Source organism: Erythrolamprus reginae, chromosome 5, assembly GCF_031021105.1.
Source record: "Erythrolamprus reginae isolate rEryReg1 chromosome 5, rEryReg1.hap1, whole genome shotgun sequence".
Lineage (NCBI taxonomy): Eukaryota > Metazoa > Chordata > Lepidosauria > Squamata > Dipsadidae > Erythrolamprus > Erythrolamprus reginae.
Genome location: NC_091954.1, coordinates 78,379,498 through 78,405,055, shown reverse-complemented (window position 1 = coordinate 78,405,055; position 25,558 = coordinate 78,379,498). Strand labels below are relative to the sequence as shown.

The 25,558-nt window shown below is 36.5% G+C and overlaps 1 protein-coding gene and 2 long non-coding RNA genes across 4 annotated transcripts in view; 1 reads left to right on the top strand and 2 right to left on the bottom strand.

Annotated features, from left to right (window-relative positions):
• Positions 1-270: 270 nt before the first annotated feature.
• LOC139168474 (uncharacterized) lies at positions 271-3,699 on the bottom strand. The gene is made up of 4 exons (XR_011559296.1): positions 3,656-3,699; positions 3,280-3,365; positions 2,374-2,480; positions 271-2,269 (listed from the first exon to the last, which is right to left on the bottom strand). It is a non-coding gene; the product is annotated as an uncharacterized lncRNA (long non-coding RNA).
• Positions 3,700-4,137: 438 nt separating this feature from the next.
• LOC139168473 (uncharacterized) lies at positions 4,138-6,366 on the bottom strand. The gene is made up of 3 exons (XR_011559295.1): positions 6,225-6,366; positions 4,394-4,504; positions 4,138-4,289 (listed from the first exon to the last, which is right to left on the bottom strand). It is a non-coding gene; the product is annotated as an uncharacterized lncRNA (long non-coding RNA).
• Positions 6,367-6,984: 618 nt separating this feature from the next.
• Positions 6,985-25,558, top strand: part of LOC139168472 (period circadian protein homolog 2-like) — a 35,547-nt gene continuing 16,973 nt past the window's right edge. Inside the window, exons 1-9 of one of the 2 annotated variants that reach the window (XM_070754064.1) lie at positions 6,985-7,191; positions 10,775-11,186; positions 12,169-12,323; positions 15,048-15,169; positions 16,777-16,978; positions 19,405-19,456; positions 19,757-19,890; positions 23,516-23,594; positions 24,396-24,502. In XM_070754064.1, the coding sequence (XP_070610165.1) occupies positions 10,951-11,186; positions 12,169-12,323; positions 15,048-15,169; positions 16,777-16,978; positions 19,405-19,456; positions 19,757-19,890; positions 23,516-23,594; positions 24,396-24,502 (1,087 nt within the window). In that variant the 5' untranslated portion in view covers positions 6,985-7,191; positions 10,775-10,950. The remainder of the gene's footprint in view (positions 7,192-10,774; positions 11,187-12,168; positions 12,324-15,047; positions 15,170-16,776; positions 16,979-19,404; positions 19,457-19,756; positions 19,891-23,515; positions 23,595-24,395; positions 24,503-25,558) is intronic. The other variant, XM_070754063.1, reaches the window with a different exon arrangement.

Genomic DNA, 25,558 nt, shown 5'->3' with positions numbered 1-25,558 from the left:
CCATATTTCCTTCCAAATTTTTCCAATCACTTTCTTTTTGCATTTGTAATTACTCAATCTCCCTTTACTTGTATTATTCCCAATCTTTCTTTTACCCTCGTAGCAACATCTCTTTCTCTTTCTTTCCACACTTCTTCTTCTTCTCAACTCAATTTTCTGTAAAAAAACCTGCTTCCCCCCCCCTTTTATAACCTCATACTGCTCCTCCACATCACTAATTTGAACATTTTCTCCTTCATCCAAATAAACCCCAATAACATTATTGTGCTTATCATGTTGTTTATTTACATTATCATTTATCAAAGTGTCATTATCAATATTCTTATTTTCTATTGTTGTCTCCTCCATTCCTCCATTCTCTTCTTTGTCCCTTTCAATAATTTCAAAGGCTCTTCCGAGATCATCAAGAAATTGTCTGGTAAGGTCAATAAGCTCTTCACAGTCAATTCTCTCCATATCTTTAAGGTCACAGTCCTCAGTTTTTGAAATAAAATAATAATAATCTTTTATTTTTGCAGGAACAGTTCAGTTGCAATTTCAGCTTTCAGCTTTCCTTCAAAATTATCATCAAGTCTCAATCAACCAGGCACCAAATTTCACTATTGGTTAATGTGGCTAATTTGTTGTATTCCACAGCCTTCTGTATTTAATCACTATTCAGTTCATCCCCGCTAAGATGCAATTGTTCTTTCCAAGCAATAACAAGTTGAAAGTCTATTTTTAAAGTCCTCTCCTTTCTTACTTTCCACTCTTCCAAAAACAGCAGCTGGGCAAAAAACTAAAATAATTTCCCCCCATAGTGAGTATTCCTCCAACCGTTAGATGGTATCTTCTGTTCCGCCCTCCAGCTCTGCCTTTCTTGTTTAGTCCCCTTGTTGCTCATTTATTTTTCTTATATTAAATCTATTCCAATTTTCAAATTCCTTCAAAATCCAGCCAAAATCTTTTAAAGCTTTGTCCAATTTTTTGAAACAGTTCAAATTTTTTAATTTGTGGGCTTTAGTTGAATATCCCTTCTACTTTTATTTCTCTCTCGTATCCACATATCCAAATGGCTGCTTCTTCATTTCTCGTCCTTTTTATTCCCTTAAACAATTTTAAAGTCTTTTTTTTTCTTTGACAAAATCCACTCACCCACCTTCTCGCTTCAACATCTCCAGTACAAAACTTCAGTTCTTCTTCCCAGATGACACCAATCTCACCATACCAATCCTTGCGAAAGCGACCACCACAGCTAAGGATGACACTAATGTCATCATATGTTTCTATGTTTCTAATGTCGTCTCCCATCACCGTTGGCCAAAGAAACTGTTCTGGCTCCCTGGGGGGGTTGCCACTCCCCCCAGCCCATCGGCAAGTGACCCTCCTGGGTGGTTCTGACCCGGTTCCGAAAGGACCAAGTCTCCAGACGGTGGGGTATTGAAGTTCTCCTAGGGAGCAAGGGGAAACTCCATGTCACCGTGGCATTGGCCACGTCCCCTTCTCGCTGCAATTTGTATTTTTGATTCCTTATCTTTAGTCCTGTAATCTAATCTGATGTCTAATATATCTATTTAAAATTTCCAAAGTCAGTATAAATAACAATGGAGACAAAGGACATCCTTGTCTTGTGCCTTTTGTAATTTCCAGCTTTTGTGTCAATTCTCCATTAATCAATATCTTAGCCGATTGTTTTTTATAAATTGCTTCAATAACATGAAGAAATATTGTACCAAAATTCAAATATTGTAATTGTCTATTCAAGAATTTTTTGAAACAGTTCAAAATTTTTAATTTGTGGGCTTTAGTTGAATATCCCTTATTTCTCTCTCGTATCCACATACCCAAATGGCTGCTTCTTCATTTCTGGTCCTTTTTGTTCCCTTAAACAATTTTAAAGTCTTTTTTTTTCTTTGACAAAATCCACTCACCCACCTTCTCTCTTCAACATCTCCAGTACAAAACTTCAGTTCTTCTTCCCAGATGACACCAATTTCACTATACCAATCCTTGCGAAAGCGACCACCGCAGCTAAGGATGACACTAATGTCGTCTCCCGTCACCGTTGGCCAAAGAAACTGTTCTGGCTTTCATCCTTCTGTGGTAGACAATGACTAAAATGATTATTATTATGATGATGATGAAACCAATGTTGATAGGCTAGCCTCTGTTCTGTTATTTATGATTTATGATTTAAATGAAATAAAAATAAAACTCAATTTCTTCCATTTGTTTGAGTTTTCTTTTCCTTTGGTTGTTTTCCTCTACAATATGTTAATTCTTCTTCCAACTGAGATATAGAAATGAGAAGAAGCGTACATCAGTCACAGAATAGAAACAAGCAGACCAAAAGAGAAGCTTATGACAGGATTGTAAGGGAACTGAATGACTTACAGGTGTTATTCTGGCATTCTTTTCGGCCAGCTCCCCCTGATACTTAGCTGTTACTTCATGGATGTGCTCCGTCTGTTTTCTTTGGTACTCTATTTCTGCAGACACATCTGGCAAAAGAAGACATCTTGAACATCTTTGAACAGAGGAGGCAAATCTACTAAGTGTGATACTGTCTCTAGACCAGGGGTCAGCAACCTGCGGCTCTGGAGCCATATGTGACTCTCTCAGCCGTCTGCTGTTGCTCCTTGTTGTTCAAAATATGTGTCACAACTGCTGATGTGCGACATCCATTGACGTACAATTAAGCTTTTTGACCCCAACCATGGATAAATCCAATAAAAGGTTTCAGAAGAAAACAGAATCTTTAATTAAACTACAGTATATATGCTAGTTCTGTGACCGCTCAGGAAATAGTCAGGCATGAGAAGAGTTTTGTGGATCCCGGTGTTTTCTTTTCCGTGGGAAATGGATCCAAATGGCTCTCTGAGTGTTTAAACTTGCTGACCCCTGCTCTAGACGCTATTGCTATTAAAGAAAAAACTACAAGACCCAGAGGGCTGTCCTCACTAACAATTGTTAAGCAACAATCCTGACAGAACCTGAGGTTTGCCTCTAGCCAGCTGTGGGGACCGCTGAAGTTGCCTTTAGCTGCTCTGCTGTTTCAATGATGTTATAATAGCCCTTTTCTTCCAATAGAATTATTGTATGAAGATTTGACAGTGCCTCCAAGATAGTGTTGATGACAACATGGTCAGAGGCTTGGATCCTCCAATCTCTAGTTTAGTGTAAGGTGACTCTGAGCCTCCTGACTACTAATTGTATGGATTTGGGGCAGCTGTTTGTAAATTGTCAAGAATTCATATGAGTCAGTGATACAAAAATACTATTAAATCAGCGAGTCAGTACCAGCTTCTATGCGTCTTTCCTCTGACATGGTTCTGGTCCGATTATCATAGATGACTTTGGTACATGTACTGTTCTGGAAGGCTGACCTGTGGATGTGTTTAAATTAATAATATTAACACAACTCACCAAGAAACCCAGAAAGAGGTGATGTACTTTTAAAAAAAATATTCAGGTTAAAAAATTATTCTTGAAATTATTCTAAAGTAATTTTACTTATTCCTAGATTCCTTTGATTCCCATTTTATTTCATTATCAAATTTTAATGTCTATCATTAAATTATTTATGTCATGTTATCTGTCATATTACCTTTTTGAATTCTAAATCCTAGAATCAGGCACACAAGCTAACAAGCAAATAAAACTGAAGCTCTCTTACCTCAAATATGGCTTTTCCTACATAATAGAGAAAAATATCCATGATGGAAATAAAGTAAACCTTAACCTGGCCGCGATAGGTGAAATCCGCGATGGGGAATTTATCGACTGATAGTACTTATTTAAGTATTTATATTGTAATTGTTTGGTAAGTTTTCATTGTTTTGAGTGTTTATAAACCCTTCCCACACAGTATTTATTTTAGATACAGTATTTAAATACAGTACAGTATTTACAATTTTAGATTTATTTTTTTTAAAAAAAACCTGCCGATCGAGTTCGGCAGGCTGTTTAAATCTGCCGATCGACTTCCTCAGAAACACGCGATGAAGTGAAGCCGCAGTAGGTGAAGCGCAGTATAGCGAGGGACTACTGTAGATGAATAAGTAAACAAATAAATTTTGTAAAATAGAACAAACCTAAACTCTGTCAATAAAATTAAATAAAAACCAATCCTCAGTAACTAAGTAAAGCACCCACACAGAGATAAAAACACAGGTGAATACCTTTCATTCAGCCCACCCGAAGGTTTTATTTACTTCTCCTTTGTGAGCTCATGCACCTGTCAGAAGGATTATGAGGCGTGACCTCATTTGGTTGTTTTCCTCAACAATATGTGCTAATTCTTCTTCCAACTAAGATACAGAAATGAGAAGAAGCGTACATCAATCAAAGAATAGAAATAGGCAGACCAAAAGAGAAGCTTATGACAGGATTGTAAGGGAATTGAATGACTTACATCTGTTATTCTGGCATTCTCTTTGGCCAACTCCTCCTGATACTTAGCTGTTACTTCATGGATGTGCTCCGTCTGTTTTCTTTGGTACTCTCTATATTTCCACAGACGCATCTGGCAAAAGAAGACATCTTGAACACCTTTGAACAGAGGAGGCAAATCTACTGAGTGTGATACTGTCTCTAGACCAAGGGTCAGCAACCTGCGGTTCTGAAGCCATATGTGACTCTCTCAGCCCTCTGCTGTGGCTCCTTGTTGCTCAAAATATGTCACAACTGCTGATGTGCGACATCCACCGACGCACAATTTATTAAGATTTTTGACCCCCAGTAGGCCAACCATGGATAAATCCAATAAAAGGTTTCAGAAGAAAACAGAATATTTAAACTACAGCATATATGCTAGTTCTGTGACCGCTCAGGAAATAGTCAGGAGTGAGAAGAGTTTTGACGATCCCAGTGTTTTCTTTTCCCTGGGAAATGGATACAAATGGCTCTCTGAGTGTTTAAGGTTGCTGACCCCTGCTCTAAACTCTATTGCTATTAAAGAAAAAACTACAAGACCCAGAGAGCTGTCCTCACTAACAACTGTTAAGCAACAATCCTCATGACATCACCTGAAGTTTGCCTCTATCCAGCTGTGGTGACATCTGAAGTTGCCTTTAGCTGCTCTGCTGTTTCAATGATGTTATAATGGCCCTTTTCTTCCAATACAAACCTTGTTGTATGAAGAATTGACAGTGCCTCCGAGATAGTGTTGATGACAACATGGTCAGAGGCTTGGATTCTCCTATCTCTAGTTTAGTGTAAGGTGACTCTGAGCCTCCTGACTAAGAATTGTATGGATTTGGGGCAGCTGTTTGTAAATTGTCAAGAATTTATATGAATCAGTGGTACAAAAATACTATTAAATCAGCCAGTCAGTGCCAGCTTCTATCCGTCTTTCCTCTGACATGGTTCTGGTCCGATTATTATAGACGACTTTGGTACATGTACTGTTATGGAAGGCTGTCCTGTGGATGTGTTTAAATTAAAAATATTAACACAACTCACCAAGAAACCCAGAAAGAGGTGGTGCAATTTTTTTTAAAAAAATATTCAGGTTAAATAATTATCCTAAAAATTATTCTAAAATAATTTTACTTATTCCTAGATTCCTTTGATTCCTATTTTATTTCATTATCAAATTTAATGTCTATCATGAAGTTATTTATGTCATGTTATCTGTCATATTACCTTTTTGTATTCTAAATCATAGAGTCAGGCATGCAAGCTAACAAGCAAATAAAACTGAAGATCTGTTACCTCAAATACCGCTTTTCCTACATAATAGAAGAAAATATCCATCATGGAAATAAAGTAAACCTTAACTAAGCTAAACTACTGTTTAATATATTAAACAAATAAATATATATATAAATAAATATATATAATATGAAGTAAACAGATGAATAAGTAAACAAATAAATTTTTTAAAATAGAGCAAACCTAAACTCTGTCAATAAAATTAAATAAAAACAGAAGCAACTTAACCAACCAATCCTCAGTAACTAAGTAAAGCACCCACAGAGATAAAAACACAGGTGAATACCCTTCATTCAGCCCACCCAAAGGTTTTATTTACTTCTCCTTTGTGAGCTCATGCACCTGTCAGAAGGATTATGAGGCGTGACCTCATGAGGGAAAAACAAAGCAAGCTGAGTAGCTGAATTAATGCTGCTCAGTGTTTTATCTTTTTTTCAATATTGGTAGAAAAGTAAATACCAAATCCTGATGTAGTTCTCAATTTACGACCACAATTAAGCCCAAAATTTACTCCGATTAAAGCAAAATACCAAACATTCGTCCTTTCATTGGGTGACAACAGAGAAGGAAAAATCCTTCCTTCCCCCTCACGAACGCGCTACCAGAGCCAATTTCGCAGCCTTAGTTTAGCGGGATGTGAACCTCGCATCCCGGTTCAGCTAATCGCGTCGTGAGAATTGAGTAAATACGGATTATAGCGCGTCGTGGGAAAACCGCCCATTCCATTCACCGTACTCCCCACCACCCCATCGGTTCCTACAGCCTATCCCAAGGGTAGGCAAAGTTGGCTCTTCTATGACAGGTTGACTTCAACTCCCAGAATCCCCGAGCTAGCATGACTGGTTCAGGAATTCTGAGAATTGAAGTCCAGAAGTCATAGAAGAGACAATTTTGCCTACCCTTGGCCTATCCCGACACATCCGAACTACAAAGCATGACGCAGACCGCCACAGCCTCGCCTGTATCTTTCCCTCAAGCAACGGGAGAAGATTCGAACTGACAGACGAAGGGAACCTCGTCTGCCAAAAGCGCGCCAACCTAAAAAGTTCCTCAGCTTCCCCCACCCCCACCCCCCGCCAAAATAAACATTCACATCGCACGTGAACGATTAAACGACAGGACTGACTGACGCTCGGCGCGGCCGATAGTAATCATTCTTAGTTGGATGCGCCCGCCCACTCTTTGGAATCAAACTTTTTTTTTCTTTAGCCAATCGCCGCCTGCGCGAGCTGCTTTCTCAGACCGGGTCACGTTTCTGAAGGTATGAAACCCGGACCGAAGGCGGTCGTCGGAAGGGGGCGCTCGCAGAAGGCAAGGCCAGTAGGCGAGAGGCGAGGCAGAATAGCGGCTGCTGGTCCGTTCCTCTCCGCTTGTCTTTTCCCAAGATTCGGAAACCGGCAGTTTTAACATAGTACAACCTGCGGTCTCCGCTGCCGGGCTGGTGGGTCGACTGGCTGTCCTTTGGCTACTTGCTGCCAGCGCCGATGTTGGAAGTAGGTGAGGGGATGAAATAGGGAGCAGGGGAGGCGTAGGGAGAAGGTGGATGGCTGAACTCCATGGGAGGAGAGGGATGGGAGGATGCCCGCTTTCACTGGATGGTCTGCGGAGAAGGACCTTTAGCAAAGGCATTTAGACTTATATGTCGCTTCACAATGCTTTTCAGCCCTCTCTAGGCCAGTGTTTCCCAACTTTGGCAACTTGAAGATATCTGGACTTCAACTCCCAGAATTCCCCAGCCAGCTGGGAGTTGAAGTCCAAATATCTTCAAGTTGCCACGGTTGGGAAACACTGCTCTAGGCGGTTTACTGAGAGTCAGCATATTGCCCCCAACACTCTGGGTCCTCATTTTACCGACCTTGGAAGGATGGAAGGTTGAGTCAACCTTGAGCCTACTCAGATTTCATCTGCCAAATTGCTGGCAGACGCTGATCTGCAGAAGTAGCTTGTGGTACTGCACTCTGACCACTATTGCCAAGGCTTTATTCTCAGTACCCTGCCGCCAGTCAGAGAAAATAAAAGTTAGGGTTTGTTTTAAAAACTGGTGCATGAAACAAAACAAGGCGAGTTGTGGAAGGGATGAAAGCAAGAAAAAAGGTTAGAATGGATGGAGATCGGAGCACCCAATTGTTTGGGAGAGTATGTGGTTTTTATGTAATCTAAAGATGCCAATATCTCTATTATGCTTACCTCTGTTGACATACCTGAAATGGGTTTTGTTGTTTTGTGGGGGTGTAAGGACTGCAATATCAGATGTGTGTGTTCAGCTGGGAATATGGGCCATTGAATTTGTTTTATTTATCTGTTCCTTAAAAAGATTTTTATTGAGAGGGTTTTTTTAGAAGCTGACACTTATGATCTATACATGACTTATATATTAGATTTGTTCTATATGCTAGTTTTGTATCTATTCTGTGAGCTGTCCCGAGTCTTCAGAGAAGGGTGGCATACAAATCTAAATAATAATAATAATAATAATAATAATAATAATAATAATAATAATAATATAGAAAGCAAAGACCTGAACAACAAAAAGAAAGAAAAATATTTTTTGCCATTTAATTTAATGGGACTTGCTATACTTGTTAGAAGATTGTGTCTTGTCGTTTGCCCAACCGAGTAGATCCTACTCAGGCAGTTCCAGGGTCACTGATCTAATTTATGTGTGATGGTTAAATTAAATTGGCAGATGCTGTCATGTTTTAACACTGTGCTGAACGCATTTGGTGTAGGTGAACAGGCCAGTATATTTTGGAGGACTAGTCAGATGTTATTGGAGCATTAAAGGCTAGGAGATAAATTAGTAGGTCAGTAGGAGAGAGTGAGAATAGAACAGTTGTACTATTGCATTGATATGCACTGCGCTTACATTTTCAATAATGAATGTCCTTTAAAACTAACTACTACAGCTTCCTTCCTTCTGTTTCATGTTAATTTTGTAGTTGTGTTGTGAAATGTTTCTTTAATGAATGAATTGTGATTTATTATTTATTTTCCTTTGGGAATTGACCCTCCAGCTTTCTTCCCAAAGCAACCTTGCAAACATAGCCACAGGGTCAAAATGAGAAAAGCAATATTACACTTTTGCAGTGCAGGTTCCATAAGCTTCGTGTATGGGGGTGTATTTGGTGGATTGTTATACTGTATATATTATGATGCTGCAGCATCACTGTATGACGAATAAATGAGTAAAATATTAAAATCTTTAACCTTCATTTATGTTTTCAACCAAACAGCTGGAAGTAGAGTGCTTAGTTGGGAAATTGAAAAAGGACAGAAAATTAAACCACTGTATCCAGCAACATGGCATAACTCCAGTTCACTTGGCTTACAACTAATTTTTTTCCTCTAAGAAAAGCCAAAGAAAGGACTGCTTTTTACAATCTTTAATTTGTGGTAGCACTTCTTAGAAAACCAGTAAGCCTCTCATTAGCTATAAAGAGGAGTTTGATATTTTGCAATTCATTGATAAACATTAGTGAGCAGAAAAATCCATGCACTTGTTTATCTATACACATCAATCCATAGACTATTTGCGCATTGCCCAGAGCTACCTTCAGTAAGATAAGCAGCTATATGAAATTAATAAATATACTGATACAGGATTCTGTCGCTTTATTCTTCTATATATTGGTTATAATAAATTCTGATCTTACTTACACAATGATGCAGTTCATTTTTGTCTATGTGGTAGAAGTTTGTGGGTAGAGGTGGAGGCTCTAACTTGCTAAAACATTAGCTTCAAAACCAGTGTGGAGAAGCAGGTTATTGACCTGTTGATATATATTTGTATGTGCTAGAAACTAACATGCTATACTGCTCATTTCTAATATTCATGAATATTAATATAACAATATAACTGTTACTAAATAAATTATGTTTATTTAATATTAATAATATATTAATATATTAATAAATATTAGAAGGGAGGCTTTCATGTTGAACTCTGCTCTACAGGGGGTTCCTCTTGAAGAGTATTTGGAAACTACAACTGATGTTACAATGTGGTGGCACAAGCAGTTCTTGCGGTCCCTAGGGTGGCTCATGTTACATCACTGTTTTGCAAGCTGCATTACCTGCCAGTTTGCTTCTGGGGGGCAATTCAAGGTGTTATTATCACCTTTAAAGCCCTTTGTGGCATGGGTCCAGGACCAGGTTATTTGAAGAACCAGTTTAAACCCAATGGGATTTGCTCACCCAATTCATACCACTAAAAAGGGCATGCTGCAGACCGTATTATTCAATAATTTCAGCTGGTGGGAAATATCATAATCCCAGAGGTGAGATCCACACCTCCTACTGACCTTCCATAAATTCCTAAAAACATAGCTCTGCCAGTTGGTCTGGGTGCATCATTCTGGAGATGGTTATTAGATAAAAAAATAATCCCATTTCTCCATATATTTATTCTGTGCTGCCTCCTTCCTATGTTTTAGTTGTATTTAATATTGTTGTTATTTGTTGTTTTATTATTTTAATGTCTATCAGCTTTAATGTATGTAAGCTGCCCAGAGTTGCCAAATAAATAAACGTGAGTTACAACAATGGTAACTCTTTCCACCCCAGACAGTTGGAAAGGCCACTCCTTATTTTTCATATATTTTCATCAAGGAAGACATATTTTCCTGACACTTTTCTTATTCAACAATTGCAAACTCCTGAATATCACTAGCAAAAGGAATAACCACTAAATGTCTTGCTATTGCAGAAATAGTTGATAAGAAAGCATGAATGTAAAAACTATAAAGCATGCTATAAAAATTAACTGTGGCTTGTTCTTTAATATGCATGTGTGAATTGTCGTAAACTCATACAAATACCATTGCCGTTCTTTCATTTCCTGTAGTGACACTCTCTCACAGAGATTCTGCAGTAAATGTGAGCAATAAAATGTGACTTTTTTTCTGTGATCCAATGAAAAGTGGATTGTGATTTATTTGGATCACTGGTAACTAATAATGCCAGCTGTTGAATCACTACATAATTCTTTGTTTCAATGCTATCTTTACTTGACAAGCAAGATGAATAACAATATAGAGAACAAAAACAAATTATTTTGTTTGGGTTTTATTTCTTTCCTTAGGTTTCTAAAATAATATTTGAAGTATGAACACTGGAAAACACTGTCAAGTGGATATGGAATAGAAAACATTAATACTGCACAACCCGAAGCTCAAGTATTCTTTGAACTTTGCTCTGAGAAACCTTTTGGATTCTTTGACATTTATATGGCACTTATTGGCATTAAAATTGCTTAGAATGAGCAACTATTTGAAAACAGCAAGTGATAAAATCATTGTAGAAACTATGGATATTCAAATGGAGAATGAACAAAATTTGGATATTCTTCAGGAAAATATTGAGATGAATGGGAAAATTAGTAGGAATGATATCAATGTAAATTATTTCAGCGGGCCTGATTTCCACAGCAATGAAAGTGAAGAAAATGATAAAGAAACAGCTATGATTATGGAATCTTTTGATTACTATAAAAGGTATTATTCTGATCCCGAATAATTGTCCTGATGCTATGGATATGTGTAGCAATGATTATATGTAATTTGCATTTGTAGAATTGTGGATATTCCATATCTAAATGCTCATCTTGAGACTGTCGCAGGGTATATTTATTTCAATCCTAAAGTTTTGCATTTCAGCATATTAACTGAGATTATGATGATAGGTGAATTTTATTTGTGCAGTTTTTACACCATTGCATAAGTGTCTGCTGTTTTCATAATTATAGCAGAGTCAAGGATATAGAACAGCGCAATCTCTCCAGCCTCTCCCTATTCTCATCAAAACTAACTTACGTTTTTAAAGTTATGTCTGACCTTAAAATGAACAACGATTAAGAATGATGCCAATTTAAATTTTAATTGTGATTAGAAATGAAAGAATATGCTTTAAAGAACCTGCCATTTTTTATCATAATCCTTTAGTTGTTATTAAGTGTACACTGCTTTTTATATTCAAAACAGAATTGATGTACTGGACAATCAAACTAACCTTATTTAAATGTACAATACTCACTACTGTTCAGTGATGATTCAGTTTTCCCTGTTACACTGAATTAATTGCAGTATTCTATATAATATTTTTATCAACTTTCTAACTTAATGGGTATATTATTCTTGCAGCAAGAAATGAATTAGTCTAATCATACTTTTTTTTAATCTTGTTGGAAGACTAAATGAAGAATTAGTATATTTCACATTTTATAGAGTTTCATTATTGAAGAATTATATATTGTAAAAATAAAATATACTTAAGCAGCCTGAAGAACAGTGTGCTTATATCACCTTGCATTGTTTTATAAATACTTCAATAAATTATATATTGAGTTTTACTACAAAAAGTCCTCGGAGAGGGATGGCATATAAATCTAATAAATAATAATAATTATTATTATTATTATTGTTGTTGTTGTTGTTGTTGTTACATTAAACTTGAATTATTTTCATTTACAATGTCCAGAAGTGAACAATCTTCTAAATCTAAAACTCGGAAGGAGTTGATAAAAACTTTGCAAGATCTAAAAGGATATCTTCCTCCTCATAAAAAGATCAAAGGCAAATCAAGTATCCTGGCAACTTTGAAATATGCACTTAGGAGCATTAAGCAAATTAAAGGTAATTATATTAACTATTCATATTCCTATTAGGAAATTAAAGCAATATTCAGAAACTACAAGAGGAAGCAAACCTGTGATAAAAGAGTCTGTGAACTACAATAATGCTTTTTTAAAAATTACGATCTTGATATGTTTGCTATAACTTTGTTTTTAAAGTCATCAGTGCACATCAATGTACACTGTAGAATGAAATAAAATTATATGATGAAAGTTTCATATTAATCTATTATCCCTCACTGTCTCACACACATACATATACATACTGACAGACTTGTCATATGAGTGTTACACAACCTCCAAGATTTTGAATGTGTGTTTCACAGTACTGTACAGTATATTGATTAATAGAATAAGATAGGATATAGATAAGATTGATATGGATTCTATTTAAATGAATTTAACCCAAGGGTAGATTTACATTAATTACATTGATATATTACTTAGCTGTTTTTTCCAACTTAACCAGAGGTTGTATTCATTTACCTTCCCTACTGGTTCACAAATGTGAGCATGCGCCCATACAGTGCATGCATACAGCCTCCCGTGCATGCTCTTTAATCGTGTATGTCCCATCTGCCCATGCACCTTGCATTACAAACATAGGTAAATAGGAGAGCATTATATCCGGGCGGGTGGGCAGGCCCACTTGTAGTTTGTCCTAACCGGTACGAACCGACTGAATAGCACATCTGAACTGAATATATGAAGGTTGCACGAAATGCCTTCAAAGTTATAGTAAATCACCAGCAGATGGCAGTACTGGCTTTTGAAAAACTCTGAGATACTGGTATTTGTAAGTAGTACAGTACAGTAGTTTACAAACTGATCACATTCAGAATACAGTGGTACCTCTACTTAAGAATGCCTCTACTTAAGAACTTTTCTAGATAAAAACCAGGTGTTCAAGATTTTTTTGCCTCTACTTAAGAACCATTTTCTACTTAAGAACCCGAGCCGGGAAAAATCTCCCAGGAAATTTGAGAGCGGCACGAAGGCCCAGCCAGTTTCCTGCCATTCCTCCTTTAATCGCGGCCATCCAGAGCGAACAAAGCATTTTCCTTTCTCTGGGCGCTTGGACAGGGAATAAACCTCTGCCAGCACCCAGAGAAAAGAAATGCTCCCTTTGCTCTGGACAGTCTAGGAGTCACCACAGTGAAGGAAAGGCGCCGGCTACAAAGCGAGCAAGCGAGAGGAGAGGGGAGCCCTTCAGCATGGGAAAGGAAGAGGCAGCAGGTAGCAGCAGCAGCAGCCAGTGTATGGGAGGCAGCCTCGTGCCAGGTTTATTGGAGGCACATGCTCCTCCTTGCAGCCTCAGAGTCCTTTAAAAAAAAAACACCTTAAAGTTTTGGATTTTTTTGATTCCCCTCATCTCACCTTCTTCCTTCAGCAGCAACTCTCCTCTTCCTCCTCCTCCCACCCAAATTCCAAGCTTTTATTTCTTTCCTAATGGGTTTGGACACATTATTTGCTTTTACATTGATTCCTATGGGAAAAAATGCTTCTGCTTAAGAACGTTTCTACTTAAGAACCTGGTCATGGAATGAATTAAGTTCTTAAGTAGAGGTATCACTGTACCAATATTTCATTGGAGGAGAGTTTTTATGTAATGGTGGAAGAAAAGGAATAAAGGCATAGTAAATGTAAATGAACAGTAAAATTGTTAAAATTGCTTTATAATCCAAGGGCAAAAGCTAAAAAAAGATAATATTAAAGTACTTAAGAAAAAGCATTTTTACATTTTCAAGATTTTTCAATATTCTCATATGGAAGTAAATATACTCCTTCCATTGGGTAATAAGTAAATAAGTACACTGCTCAAAAAAATAAAGGGAACACTCAAATAACATATCTTAGATCTGAGTGAATGAAATATTCTCATTGAATATTCTGTACAATGTTGAATGTGCACAACAGCATGTGAAATTGATTGTCAATCAGTGTTGCTTCCCAAATGGACAGTTTGATTTCACAGAAGTTTGATTTTACTTGGAGTTATATTGTGTTGTTTAAGTGTTCCCTTAATTTTTTCGAGCAGTATACATACACGAGAATAAGAATATAAGAATATTTGAAAGCTTATTCAAGAATCAAATTGAAATGGTAAGTAACACAATGTTTGCTTATGTGACAAAATGGAGTGTCAGGCCAAAACCTCTGACTTCACATAATGATTTTGGAGATTAACTGATAATATGACTACACAAATGTTTAAATGGGCAAGGGGCTTCACAATAACTCTTTCACTAATTTCCCCATCCCATATTTCTGAAATTTTAAACTCTTTTTTTTGTCAACGTACTAAACTAAGGATTTTACTATCAGGTTCCAAGAAGATTTTAAATGTGACAAACTCGCCTCCCTTTTAAGCATCTATTTTATTACTCTGAATGAATAAGCAAGGAAAAATGTAAATATGATAAAAATGTGATCTGATAATTACAAGTTTAAGAGGGGACAAAACTCAAAAATCATAAAAAGAAATAAACTTGAAAGCATATTTCTTGCACCTTAGTTAAAAAAATAAAAAACCCAAATACTAACTCAAAGTTCATAATTAACAAATTAATTGGGAAGTATACTTCTATCTGAATCAGTATATTAAGCTCAGGAAAATTGTTCATTTAAAAATGCAATTAAATATCAGCCTAAATAAAAGATTGTGTAGCCTTATGAAAAGAGTATTTCAAGAGCTGCTTGAATTGTATACATTTTTTTCCTGTAGCCAATGATGAATATTATCAGTTGACGATGATTAATGAAAGCTATCTCTGTGATCTTGATATATTATCCTGTACTGTGGAAGATGTTAAAAACATTACTGCAGAGTGCACCATGAAGAATGCAGTAAGTATTCCCACCACAAAAATGTGCAAATTATCTTCTTCAACTCGAATAGGAAACCTTAGCAGATCTTTTTAATAGTTAAAAGCATCTATAGAATATAAATTATTTTTGTGTCTAGTACCAACATAAGCCACATAAAGGAAAGCCATTGGGATTCTGGACTTAAACCAGGGAGATGCTGATTCCCACTGATAGTGAAACTTATGTTCACTGAGTCAATGCAGTGGTGGTTAGTTAATCTATTAATACATTTTCATGAAATTATAGTGGAGACAATCCATCTATACTACTTCTTGGGGGGAGAAGAGAAAGAGGTTGAATAAAATGATAAGTGAAATGAATAAGCCATTCAAGAGTATTGGTTCCCATAATACTATGATAATTTTATATATAACAAAAATATAAACATACGCATACACACACACACACACACACACACACACACACTATTTTTTAGATAAGAGATAGCTGCCTGAATTTACATGAGATTTACAGATCTTTACATAGCCAATTTGCTGTTCTTACTGAGAGAGCTTGATTCTGGAATTGTTTGCAAACATGCTAGCGCTCTTTGATCATTTAGGCATGCCATAATTTGATATAGCATGATTTATTGAATAAGAAGAAATTATATTGATTTGCCCAATATAAACACGATATATGTCTCTAAAAGGGATCTTAATTTGATTCAGATATCTGGAGTATTTAAATTTAATTCAGAACCCATATGGACCCGAATCATACTCTTAATAGTCAGAAGTAAACCATAATATATCATATTTTTCAGAGTATAAGATGCACCTTTTTCCCCCTAAAAGAGGGAAGAAATGTTGGTGCATCTTATGCACCAAATACAGCCCTTTTTGGTCTCCTGAAGCCCTGCCCCTGTGTCCCATTTTTGCAAAAAAAAAAAACCAAAAACGGAGGGGGGTTGTTTTTAGCAAAAACCACATTTTTGCCTCCCCCCCAGCACTCAGGAGCACTCTGCAGGCCTCCCAAGTCCTCTGTGTACCCCATTTTTGCAAACAAATGGGTACAATGCAATTTTTTTGCAAAAATGGGTACGTTTTTGCCCTCCCGCAACCCCCAAGGAACATTGCAGGTTTCCCAAACCTTCTGCACACTCAATTTTTACAAAAAAACAAGTGAAAAACAGGCAGGGTTTTTTTTTACAAAAACAAGTGTTTTTGCCTTTCCTCAGCTCCCAGGAACACACTGTGCAGGCTTTCCAAATGCTCTGCATTGCCCATTTTTTGCAAAACAGGTGAAAAATGAGTCCATCTTTTGCGGAAAACTGGGTGTGCAGAGGGTTTGGGGGCTGGGGAAAGACAAAAATGTCCCCATTTTTGCAAAAAAAATGGCACACAGAGTTTGGGAGGCTTACAGAATGCTCCTGGGGGCCTGGAAAAATGAAAACCTTTTTTCCCCTTACCTCTTTGAAATCTTATACACCAGTGCGTCTTATAGACCGAAAACTATGGTATTCATTAATATGTTGATTTTGCCACTTCCCATTAATGTAGCATATTTGTAGCTCACAGCATTTGCGTTTTATTTTCTTTTTGCCAGCCTAAAATGTGTTTCAATGAATATATATCATGTTCTAGGATATGTTTGCTGTAGCTGTTTCTTTGGCTACTGGGAAAATTTTGTACATCTCTGATCAGGCTGCCTGTATCCTCCATTGTAAGAAAGATTTATTTAAAAATGCCAAATTTGTGGAGTTTCTGGCACCTCAGGATGTCAGTGTGTTCTATAGCTCAACTGTACCATATAGATTGCCATCTTGGAGTATTTGCAATGGAGTTGGTAAGTCAGTTAAATTCTTCAATTGTGCCTTTGTTAATATGTTTTACTTATACTGTACTTATTTGAGAAGTTTATATTTCTTTAAAAAACAGATAATTACAATTGTGTTGGCTCATGAAAAATCTAGAGCCATAATTGTGTAGTTCTTTTTACAAATACCAATACTTTTGAACTTTTCTGATCGTTTTTCCTCTTATAATGAAACCTCTTTTCTGGGCAAACTCTGATCCCTGTTTCATTGCGGTATTTTTAATATTAGTATCAGCTGGTGACAGTACCTGTCAAAGTGTAGTAGACAAACAGGTTGGGTGAGGGCTGTAAAATCACAGGAATATCAGGGCTATAATCTAGATTAGGAAATAAAAAATATCACAGAAGAAGGAAGCACCAAATGAGTTCCATAGGAACAAAATATATATGGTTTTACTTTTATCCATAAATTTATTCTTTAGTTTCTTAATTCTGGGGTCCCCAACATCTGGGGTGTAGCCCAGTACCACACAAGTAGAAACTGGGCCACACACAGTGGGCACCGAACTGCACGAGCGGCAGTCGAGCAGGCAAATGCACAAAGTTCCTTTTGTGCTAGCGACGGGCACGCAATCCTACTACTTGTGCAAAATCATTCCCTACGACCATCCCCACTAGTCTGCAGAGCTAAAACAATTGGGAGCTGCTGTGTTAATTAGAATGTTATTGATTCTGTGGCTAGCTTTAATCTTCAATTCTTCACATAATTCCAAATGATTAAAAGTTGTTCTTCCATACTCCTGTCAGAGTTTATGAGGGAAATTTAAAAAAAACTTAAATTATGAATTAGTAACCAATTTCAATTTCCCAAGTGATATACAGGTGGCCCTCAATTCACAACAGTTCGTTTAATCTGTTCCAAATTACATCAGCACTGCAAAAGGTGCACATGACTGTTTTTCACATTTACAACCCATCCCCATGGTCATGTCAACAAAATTTGGATGCTTGGCAACTGGTTTGTATTTATGATAGTTGCAGTGTCCTAGGGTCATATTGTCACATTTTGAGAACTTCTGACAAGCAAAGTCAATGGGGGAGCCAGATTCATTTTACAAGCACTTAACAACTATGGTGATTCACTTAACAACTGTGGCAAAAAGGTCATAAAATGGGGCAAAATTCACCTAAAAATTGTTTCATGTGGCAACAAAAAATTTGGGATCCAGTGTTATCACAAGTCAGGGATCAGATCACCTGTAATAAATTTTAAACCTGATAATGATAAAACTATTGTATCTGCAAAAGTTTCTTCATTGAGGAAAGTTTTGACAATACAGTATTAGAAATTGGTCTCTAGGTCTCTAGCAATGCTATAAGGAAACATTTTCCTTCTTTCCTTTGGTTAAATGTAAATATACCAGTTACAATGTAGACTGAAAATACTTTGTCTTGTAGTATTTGTTCTTTATTGTTTTGCCATGGGTATACTAGCCTTTGTCGTACCTTATCTAACAGTGAAATACTGTATAGATAGAGTCCATTTTGACAGATAAAAATAATTATGTTATTGGTAGATTTCAAAGTTTATTGTAATAGCCAAACACTTGCAATTAATCTCTGTAAAGGAATACGTGCTTATTATAACTTCATTTTCAAATTTATTTGATTCTTTAGTAACTGAATTTATTTTATACTTCTATCTTGAATGTTTTCACTTATACTGTCAAGGCCATCACTTTTGTGGGATACAGAACTCCATTCCCTTGGGCCTAATTCTAGGTGGGAAAAATGGACCATAGAAATGAACTGTGCAAATTATTTGGAAAAGCACGTCACAAAGTATATAAGATAAAATACAGGAAGTAGTATAAGGGCAGACTAGATGGACCATGAGGTCTTTTTCTGCCGTCAGTCTTCTATGTTTCTAGAAATGAACTGTGCAAATTATTTGGAAAAGCACGTCACAAAGCAAGTGTAGATTCCAGTCTAATTTGCTGTGTGAAATGGCAGGTGATACTTTGAAGGCCTGGCATAATTATTTCAATGATCTCTTCACATTGTCTAAGGCAGTGTTTCCCAACCTTGGCAACTTGAAGATATTTGGACTTCAACTCTCATAATTCCCCAGCCAGCAGAAGTCCAAATATCTTCAAATTGCCAAGGTTGGGAAAAACTGGTCTAAGGAATGTGTATGCTACCTTGCATACAGATGTTTGCACATGTTTTCATGTTTGGATGGGAGCATTTGGGTACTTCCTAACGAATACCTCCAAAAGCTTTGCCCTCGGTACAAAAAACATGTTTTCCATTCTGGTTGGTGCAAGCTTCTCCCAACCCTCACTTAGCATCATTCCACCAGCAATTCAGTATTGACATTCTGTTTTACCAGAATAACTAAATACCAAAGGAACACAGCATTTTGTACTTATTATATGTTTTAAATATTTTTATAGAATCTGCTACCCAAGAGTTCATGAAGGAAAAATCTTTCTTCTGCCGCTTCAGGTATTACAAACTATGATAATATTTTGTGAGAACTTAGATTCAGTCACACCCTTGTATTTTCTGATAGAAAAGTTGCTACTTTTCCCTTCAGCAATCCTTGCTTTTGATCTTCATCATCACTATTCAGAAGACTTGAATGAAAGATTCTAGTAAAAAATATGAAATTTCTTCATTTGAATAAAAAAAGATGATGCATTCATTTTTGAAAATCACCAAACTATACCATATTTAATAATCTATATCAATATTTAATAATCTATAGCAATATAACAACTGAATTATGTTTTTTTTAATTTTTAGTGCAGGAAAAGTGAATATAAATGAGAATAACTACCATCCATTCCGTATGACCCCATATCTTATTAAAATAAAAGATGAAGAAGATCAGCTATGTTGTATGTTGCTTGCAGAAAAGGTACACTCTGGTTATGAAGGTAATAATCTGTATTTTTTTTCTTTTCAAAGCAAAAAAAATAGTGTTTTACAAAAACTTATCTTTTAAGGAGTATGATAACATAGAGAAGTTCCCATATGAAAAGCCGTTGTATTTTGTAGAAAGGGGGACTCAGAAGATAATTAATGTGACCTTTGTTACTAATCATATTTTCTTGGAAGTGAAATTATTAGTGTTATTATTATAGCAATATAATGGCTCCTATTTTTCCCATTCCCCGTTACAGTGTATGTACTGGAAAATAAATTAATTGGTTTCAACTTCAGTATACAAGTATGAATAGAACTGATGGCCTTATTTCCATATTTTATTTATTTGTTCTTATTTTTATACTTTATATACAGTTTCTCTGCCCCTTTGACACTTAAGGTAGCTGAAAATTTTATATATTTGTTTATGGTTAAATTATAATAAAAACAGTTACAGTGATCCCTCGAGTTTCGCGATCTCGATCTTCGCGAAACGCTATATCGCGATTTAAAAAAAAAATTAATTAAAAAAAACCACTTCCACGTTTGGCTTCAGGACTCAGCTGGGAAGCGGCGCGGCTGTTTTAAAAGGTCGCAGCCGGCCTGGGGGGCTTCCCAGCACCCCCCCGAACCCCCAACCCGGGTTCGGGGGGGTGCTGGGAAGCCCCCCAGGCCGGCTGTGACCTTTTAAAACAGCCGCGCCGCTTCCCAGCTGAGTCCTGAAGCCAAACGCCAAAGGCGAACTTCCACGTTTGGCTTCAGGAGTCAGCTGGGAAGCGGCGCGGCTGTTTTAAAAGGTCGCAGCTGGCCTGGGGGGCTTCCCAGCACCCCCCCGAACCCGGGTGGCCGGGCGAGCAGCGAGCGAACGGCGGGTGGCCGGGCGAATGGCGGGCGAGCGGGTGCTGGGGGGGCGGGGGCAGCCGACATTCAAAGCAATCTGTCGGCTTCCGCACTTTCGTCGCTCCCCACCTCCACCATCTGCGCATGCGCGGCCATTGAAAAAAAGGGTCCGCAGCCCTACATCGCAAAAAATCGATTATCACGAGGGGTCTTGGAACGGAACCCTCGCGATAATCGAGGGATCACTGTACATCCATTATTAAAGTAATTCACTCTGAAATGTTCTGGCTAAAGGCAAAGGTCATTATTTTCCTGAAAATGAATAAAAAGGAGATGAAGTTATTCTTGGGATGAGGATGATGTCATATCTTGGGAGAAACATAAGAAACATGTTTCCTCTGTAGTAAACAATTTATTTGGTAATGCTCTGTATGAATATAATTTCTGGTTAAAATAGTTTTAACAGTTTTAAGAATGATTATTCCTGTATTTGATTTTTGTCTTATGATTGGTTGGTTGGTTGGTTGCTTGCTTGCTTTATTGTATATCTCCATGTTCCATTTTGAAATAAATTTGTCCTCTCAGGAGTAATGCAACCTTATCTAGAACAGACTGGGCACCAATCTTAGATCCTGTTTTCTACTTGTCAAAAAAGCTCTATCTAGTCTGAATTTAATTTTAATTTATTTATTTTTAATTTAATTTTTTAGCAGGTTAATGCTTGTCTACTCCATTATCAAATTTAGTATCAGCCAATTTGACTTCAAATTAAATAGTATGGAGCAATATACTGTATGGATGTCATAAGCATACATTCATTATAAAGATTTCTTTAAATGGTTTCATACAGAAATTGTATAAAATTGGAGAAAGATGGAACTCCATATGAGCCCATAGCCCTGTTGCTTAGTTGTTGAACAGTAGTCCTTTAACATTATCTAGCAAGAACATTTATAACAGTCATAAAACTATCAAAGTCTAGTTGGCAGAAGAAGTTGACAGGTCTTATGAATAAATAACAATTTATTTAATTTATTACTATCATTAATCATCCACCAAGATAAGGAAAGCAGTTTCAATCCCGTATCCCAACTGAACCTGATTGAAATGGATTTAGATAATCAATGTTTTCCAGATGTGTCCAGAGTGCAATACTACACACCTGGAATGAGACATGTAGAAAAATAAGGGTTCTTAACTGCCTTCACTGTCATGAAATATAACTACAATGGGTTTCTGTCTCTACTCTCCAAAATTTTCTTGTGCTCAAACTATTGTACTTTCTGTTTCAGATCCCCCAGTTTCCCAGTAAGCAAGGGACTTTCTGCAAGGGGGAACATTTCATTGAATAGTTGTGTCTACTACCCATAACATAATTAATAGTATTGCTACAGTTTGCAGGAAAAAGGGCTTTCGATAAACCATTTGTATATATCAATTATGTAGGACAAACTATTTTAACCAGTTCACTACTACAGCCATAGGTTATACAAGTGACCAAATTAAAATTGATCAAATAATATTCATGCCAATGATCTAACATAGAACTCCTGTGCCTTTTAGAATACCAACTTTGCTCTACAGACTCTCAGATTGAGAGTATGCTAAATTCCATTTATAGAGTCAGATAGTAATTGGGACGGTCCATGGTTGTTGATTCAAAATTTGAGCTGCCTCTTTCAAAGTGTCCACAGTATCTTAGGAATGGAAAATATTAGGCAACAGATTGGACAGTGAACAAAAACAACCCCATGTGTACAGGCACAAAAGTATAAATTGGTCAACTGTTGCATAGAAAATTGAATCAGTAAGATGGAATTCCCATAGACTCCTACCACAATAGACACTTTCCATGCCGCAGTATATGTGATCTGTACAGATAAGTAATCTTGGAAACAGATCTGAAGGTGTAAATGTTTCTTTTCCTGGTGATGGATAACTTATAAGTCAGCATTTTCATTCATGGGTTAAACCTTCAATGAGAAAAGTCTTAATAACACTAACTTGACATTTAAAACAGAACTTTTAGGTAGAATAGGTGAGGAGGAGGGTTTTTTTTAATTGTTATCACCATGACTTTTTTCTTTGATTGTTCCCGTATAATAGTCATGCTGAAAGCTCCTAGCATGTGTAAATTTTATAGTAATCTTGACTATCAGAATGTATGAAAATACTTTCAAAATCTCATCCCATCTCCCCACCCCCGCATGCTACAGTCAAGATTGACAAACAAAGCTATTTCCTCATTAGCCTTATCTCAGGCTCTTTTGATCCTAGACACTCAGTTCCATTCATCTACACAACCAACTGGAAACCTGTTGTTATGCTATTCTATGCTTTCTTCCACTCTTGACTCTTTTGTTTCCTGCCTACCATCTTTGTTGATTTAAAGAGGAGAAATATATTCCACCTGCAATATTCCTTGTAGTTCATGTACTCCCCATTGGGAAATAAAGATTTGTTTATCCTTTCCTGTAATGCTCTGAGAATTATTCAGTAAAAATAGCCTTAGCTAATCTCAGTAAAATAATTAGATTCAAGGATTTAAGTGTTTTAATTATATTTATTGTAATAGGATTTTAATGTCAAGTGATTAACAAGTCTTAAATCTGTATTTAAAATACAAAAGCATCACAGAATTAAAGCAAACTGATCACACAATTTGATAGGTCATCTTGCTTTTAATACCAGTTGCTGTGAAGAAGTTGAACACTGCAAAAATTATGTTTCCTTAGTGTATCCTGTTTACATATATTTTAAAATTTTATATTAAAAGTACTTCTTTTTTTCTTTCAGCACCTAGAATTCCTCCTAATAAAAGAATCTTTACCACCATCCATACACCAAGTTGCTTATTCCAAGAAGTAGATGAAAGGTGAGTTAAAACTCCCATGCTTAAATGTTTTAATATATGTTTTGATGCCTTCTTTATGAAAATAATAATGAAAACAGGTAATGTACACATATTATAATAATGCATGAATTTATGTTGTTGGCTTTTGTTAAATTATAAAGAAAAGGGATCTGCATAAAATAAAAAATGGAATATAATTCCTCTCTTTCAGAATGATTTTGTCCTTTTTTTCTGTCCATTACTTATAGCAGAAATTCATCATTTAATTCTGAATGAAACCTTTGCGTTACAAAAATTAAAGCAACATTTCCCAACTTTTGTGGCTTGGCAGGCTGATGGGGAGGGGGAGAGGGTAACTGGGCTATACGAGCAGTGAGCTTGTGTGTAAGTGGGCTGCACAGCTCAATTTGCAGATGTTGAGTGTGCATGTGTGCAGTGTACCAGCCTACTACTCATATACGTATCAGCCTACGACTCACATAAGTCGAGCCATACATTTGATCACCAGCCCAGCTTGTGCAGCCCTGTTGCAAATAACCCATGGCCCAGTAGTGGGCTCTGGTCCAGGCATTGGGGATTAAAGGACAGCATAGTTATTTCATACTGCTACTTGACTTTAATAATCTTATATAAATAACTTTTAATAAAGAGATAAATATAACCATTTTTCCTACTATTTTGCAAATTTAAGTGTGATATAAATTCCAGATATACTGTACCTATTTTTATTTTATTTCAATTGAAATTAAGTTGATATACTGTATGCATATATATATATATATAATTAGTTCTACTCTATTTTTATTCGAATTCTTTTTTAAGAGCTGTGCCTCTGTTGGGATACTTACCTCAGGACTTAATTGGAACTCCTGTTTTACAACATCTTCATCCAAATGACAGAGCTTTAATGCTAACAATTCACCAAAAAAGTATGTTTTTCTATTCTTGCTTTTAATGAAGGGTGAGAAGCAAAAAATGAAGAAAACAAATGCAATAAAACATAAGGGATGTTCATGAAGTTTTAAGAAATATTTAACAGATTAATCCCCTGATTAAATTTTGATTACTCACTTCACTGTCTTCTTCTGGATTGATCACATTATTGGTGACAGAGAACAGATGAAGCAATATTTAGACCCACTGATATAAAAAATATAAAAACTTGACCATGTGACCCAAATAACATGATACCTAAATAATTTAAAATTGAGATCTGTATGTGTATACTTGCAGTATGACTGAAATATTATTCCATTAAGATTTGAGATTGTTCACAGTCTCAGAGGAAATGTCTTCTGTACATGTACAGAAACATTCACAGAGAGGAGTAATTGTGTCTTCAGAGTGTCAGTCTGAAGTCATCATTTTGAGTTAGAGATTTTGGCCTGCCACAAGTGGAATAGTACTGTGGGAATTGGGGAAGAGTGGTTGCATGAGAGAGAAAAATGCTAGCCGCAACAAATTCTTTCCAGAGATCCAAGGTCATCCTTTGTTCAAGTACCAGCCAGAAGTACAGGGGAGGATCATGAACGTTGAAAGAACTGAAGTGGTCCATCTGATGAACTTGTGGGTTTGGGGACGATGGATGAACCGTAACCTGGGTGGAGGACTGTAGGAAACTACGAAAAGTTACTATTGGGTTGATTATAGTTCATAACCAACATGACTATTAATAAATTGGAACTTGGAAGAAGGCCAAGGTTTGGATTATGATTTATTTCTCAGATGCTAATTGGAACGCTGGCACAGAGAATGTGACAACTTTAACAATATGAAGAACAATCCTTTGCAAAGCACCTTTTGAATGCTTTATGCAGCCTTATTTTCATGTATTCAAGTATAGATATGCAAAATAGAATATATGTATATTAATATCTAATTGTGGTTAGTTGCATCATTTCAGTAACCTTCAATTCCTCAATAGCCTCAGTTTAATCGGTTTCAGAAAAAAATTCAAATATTTGACTATTTGAAATATCATAAAT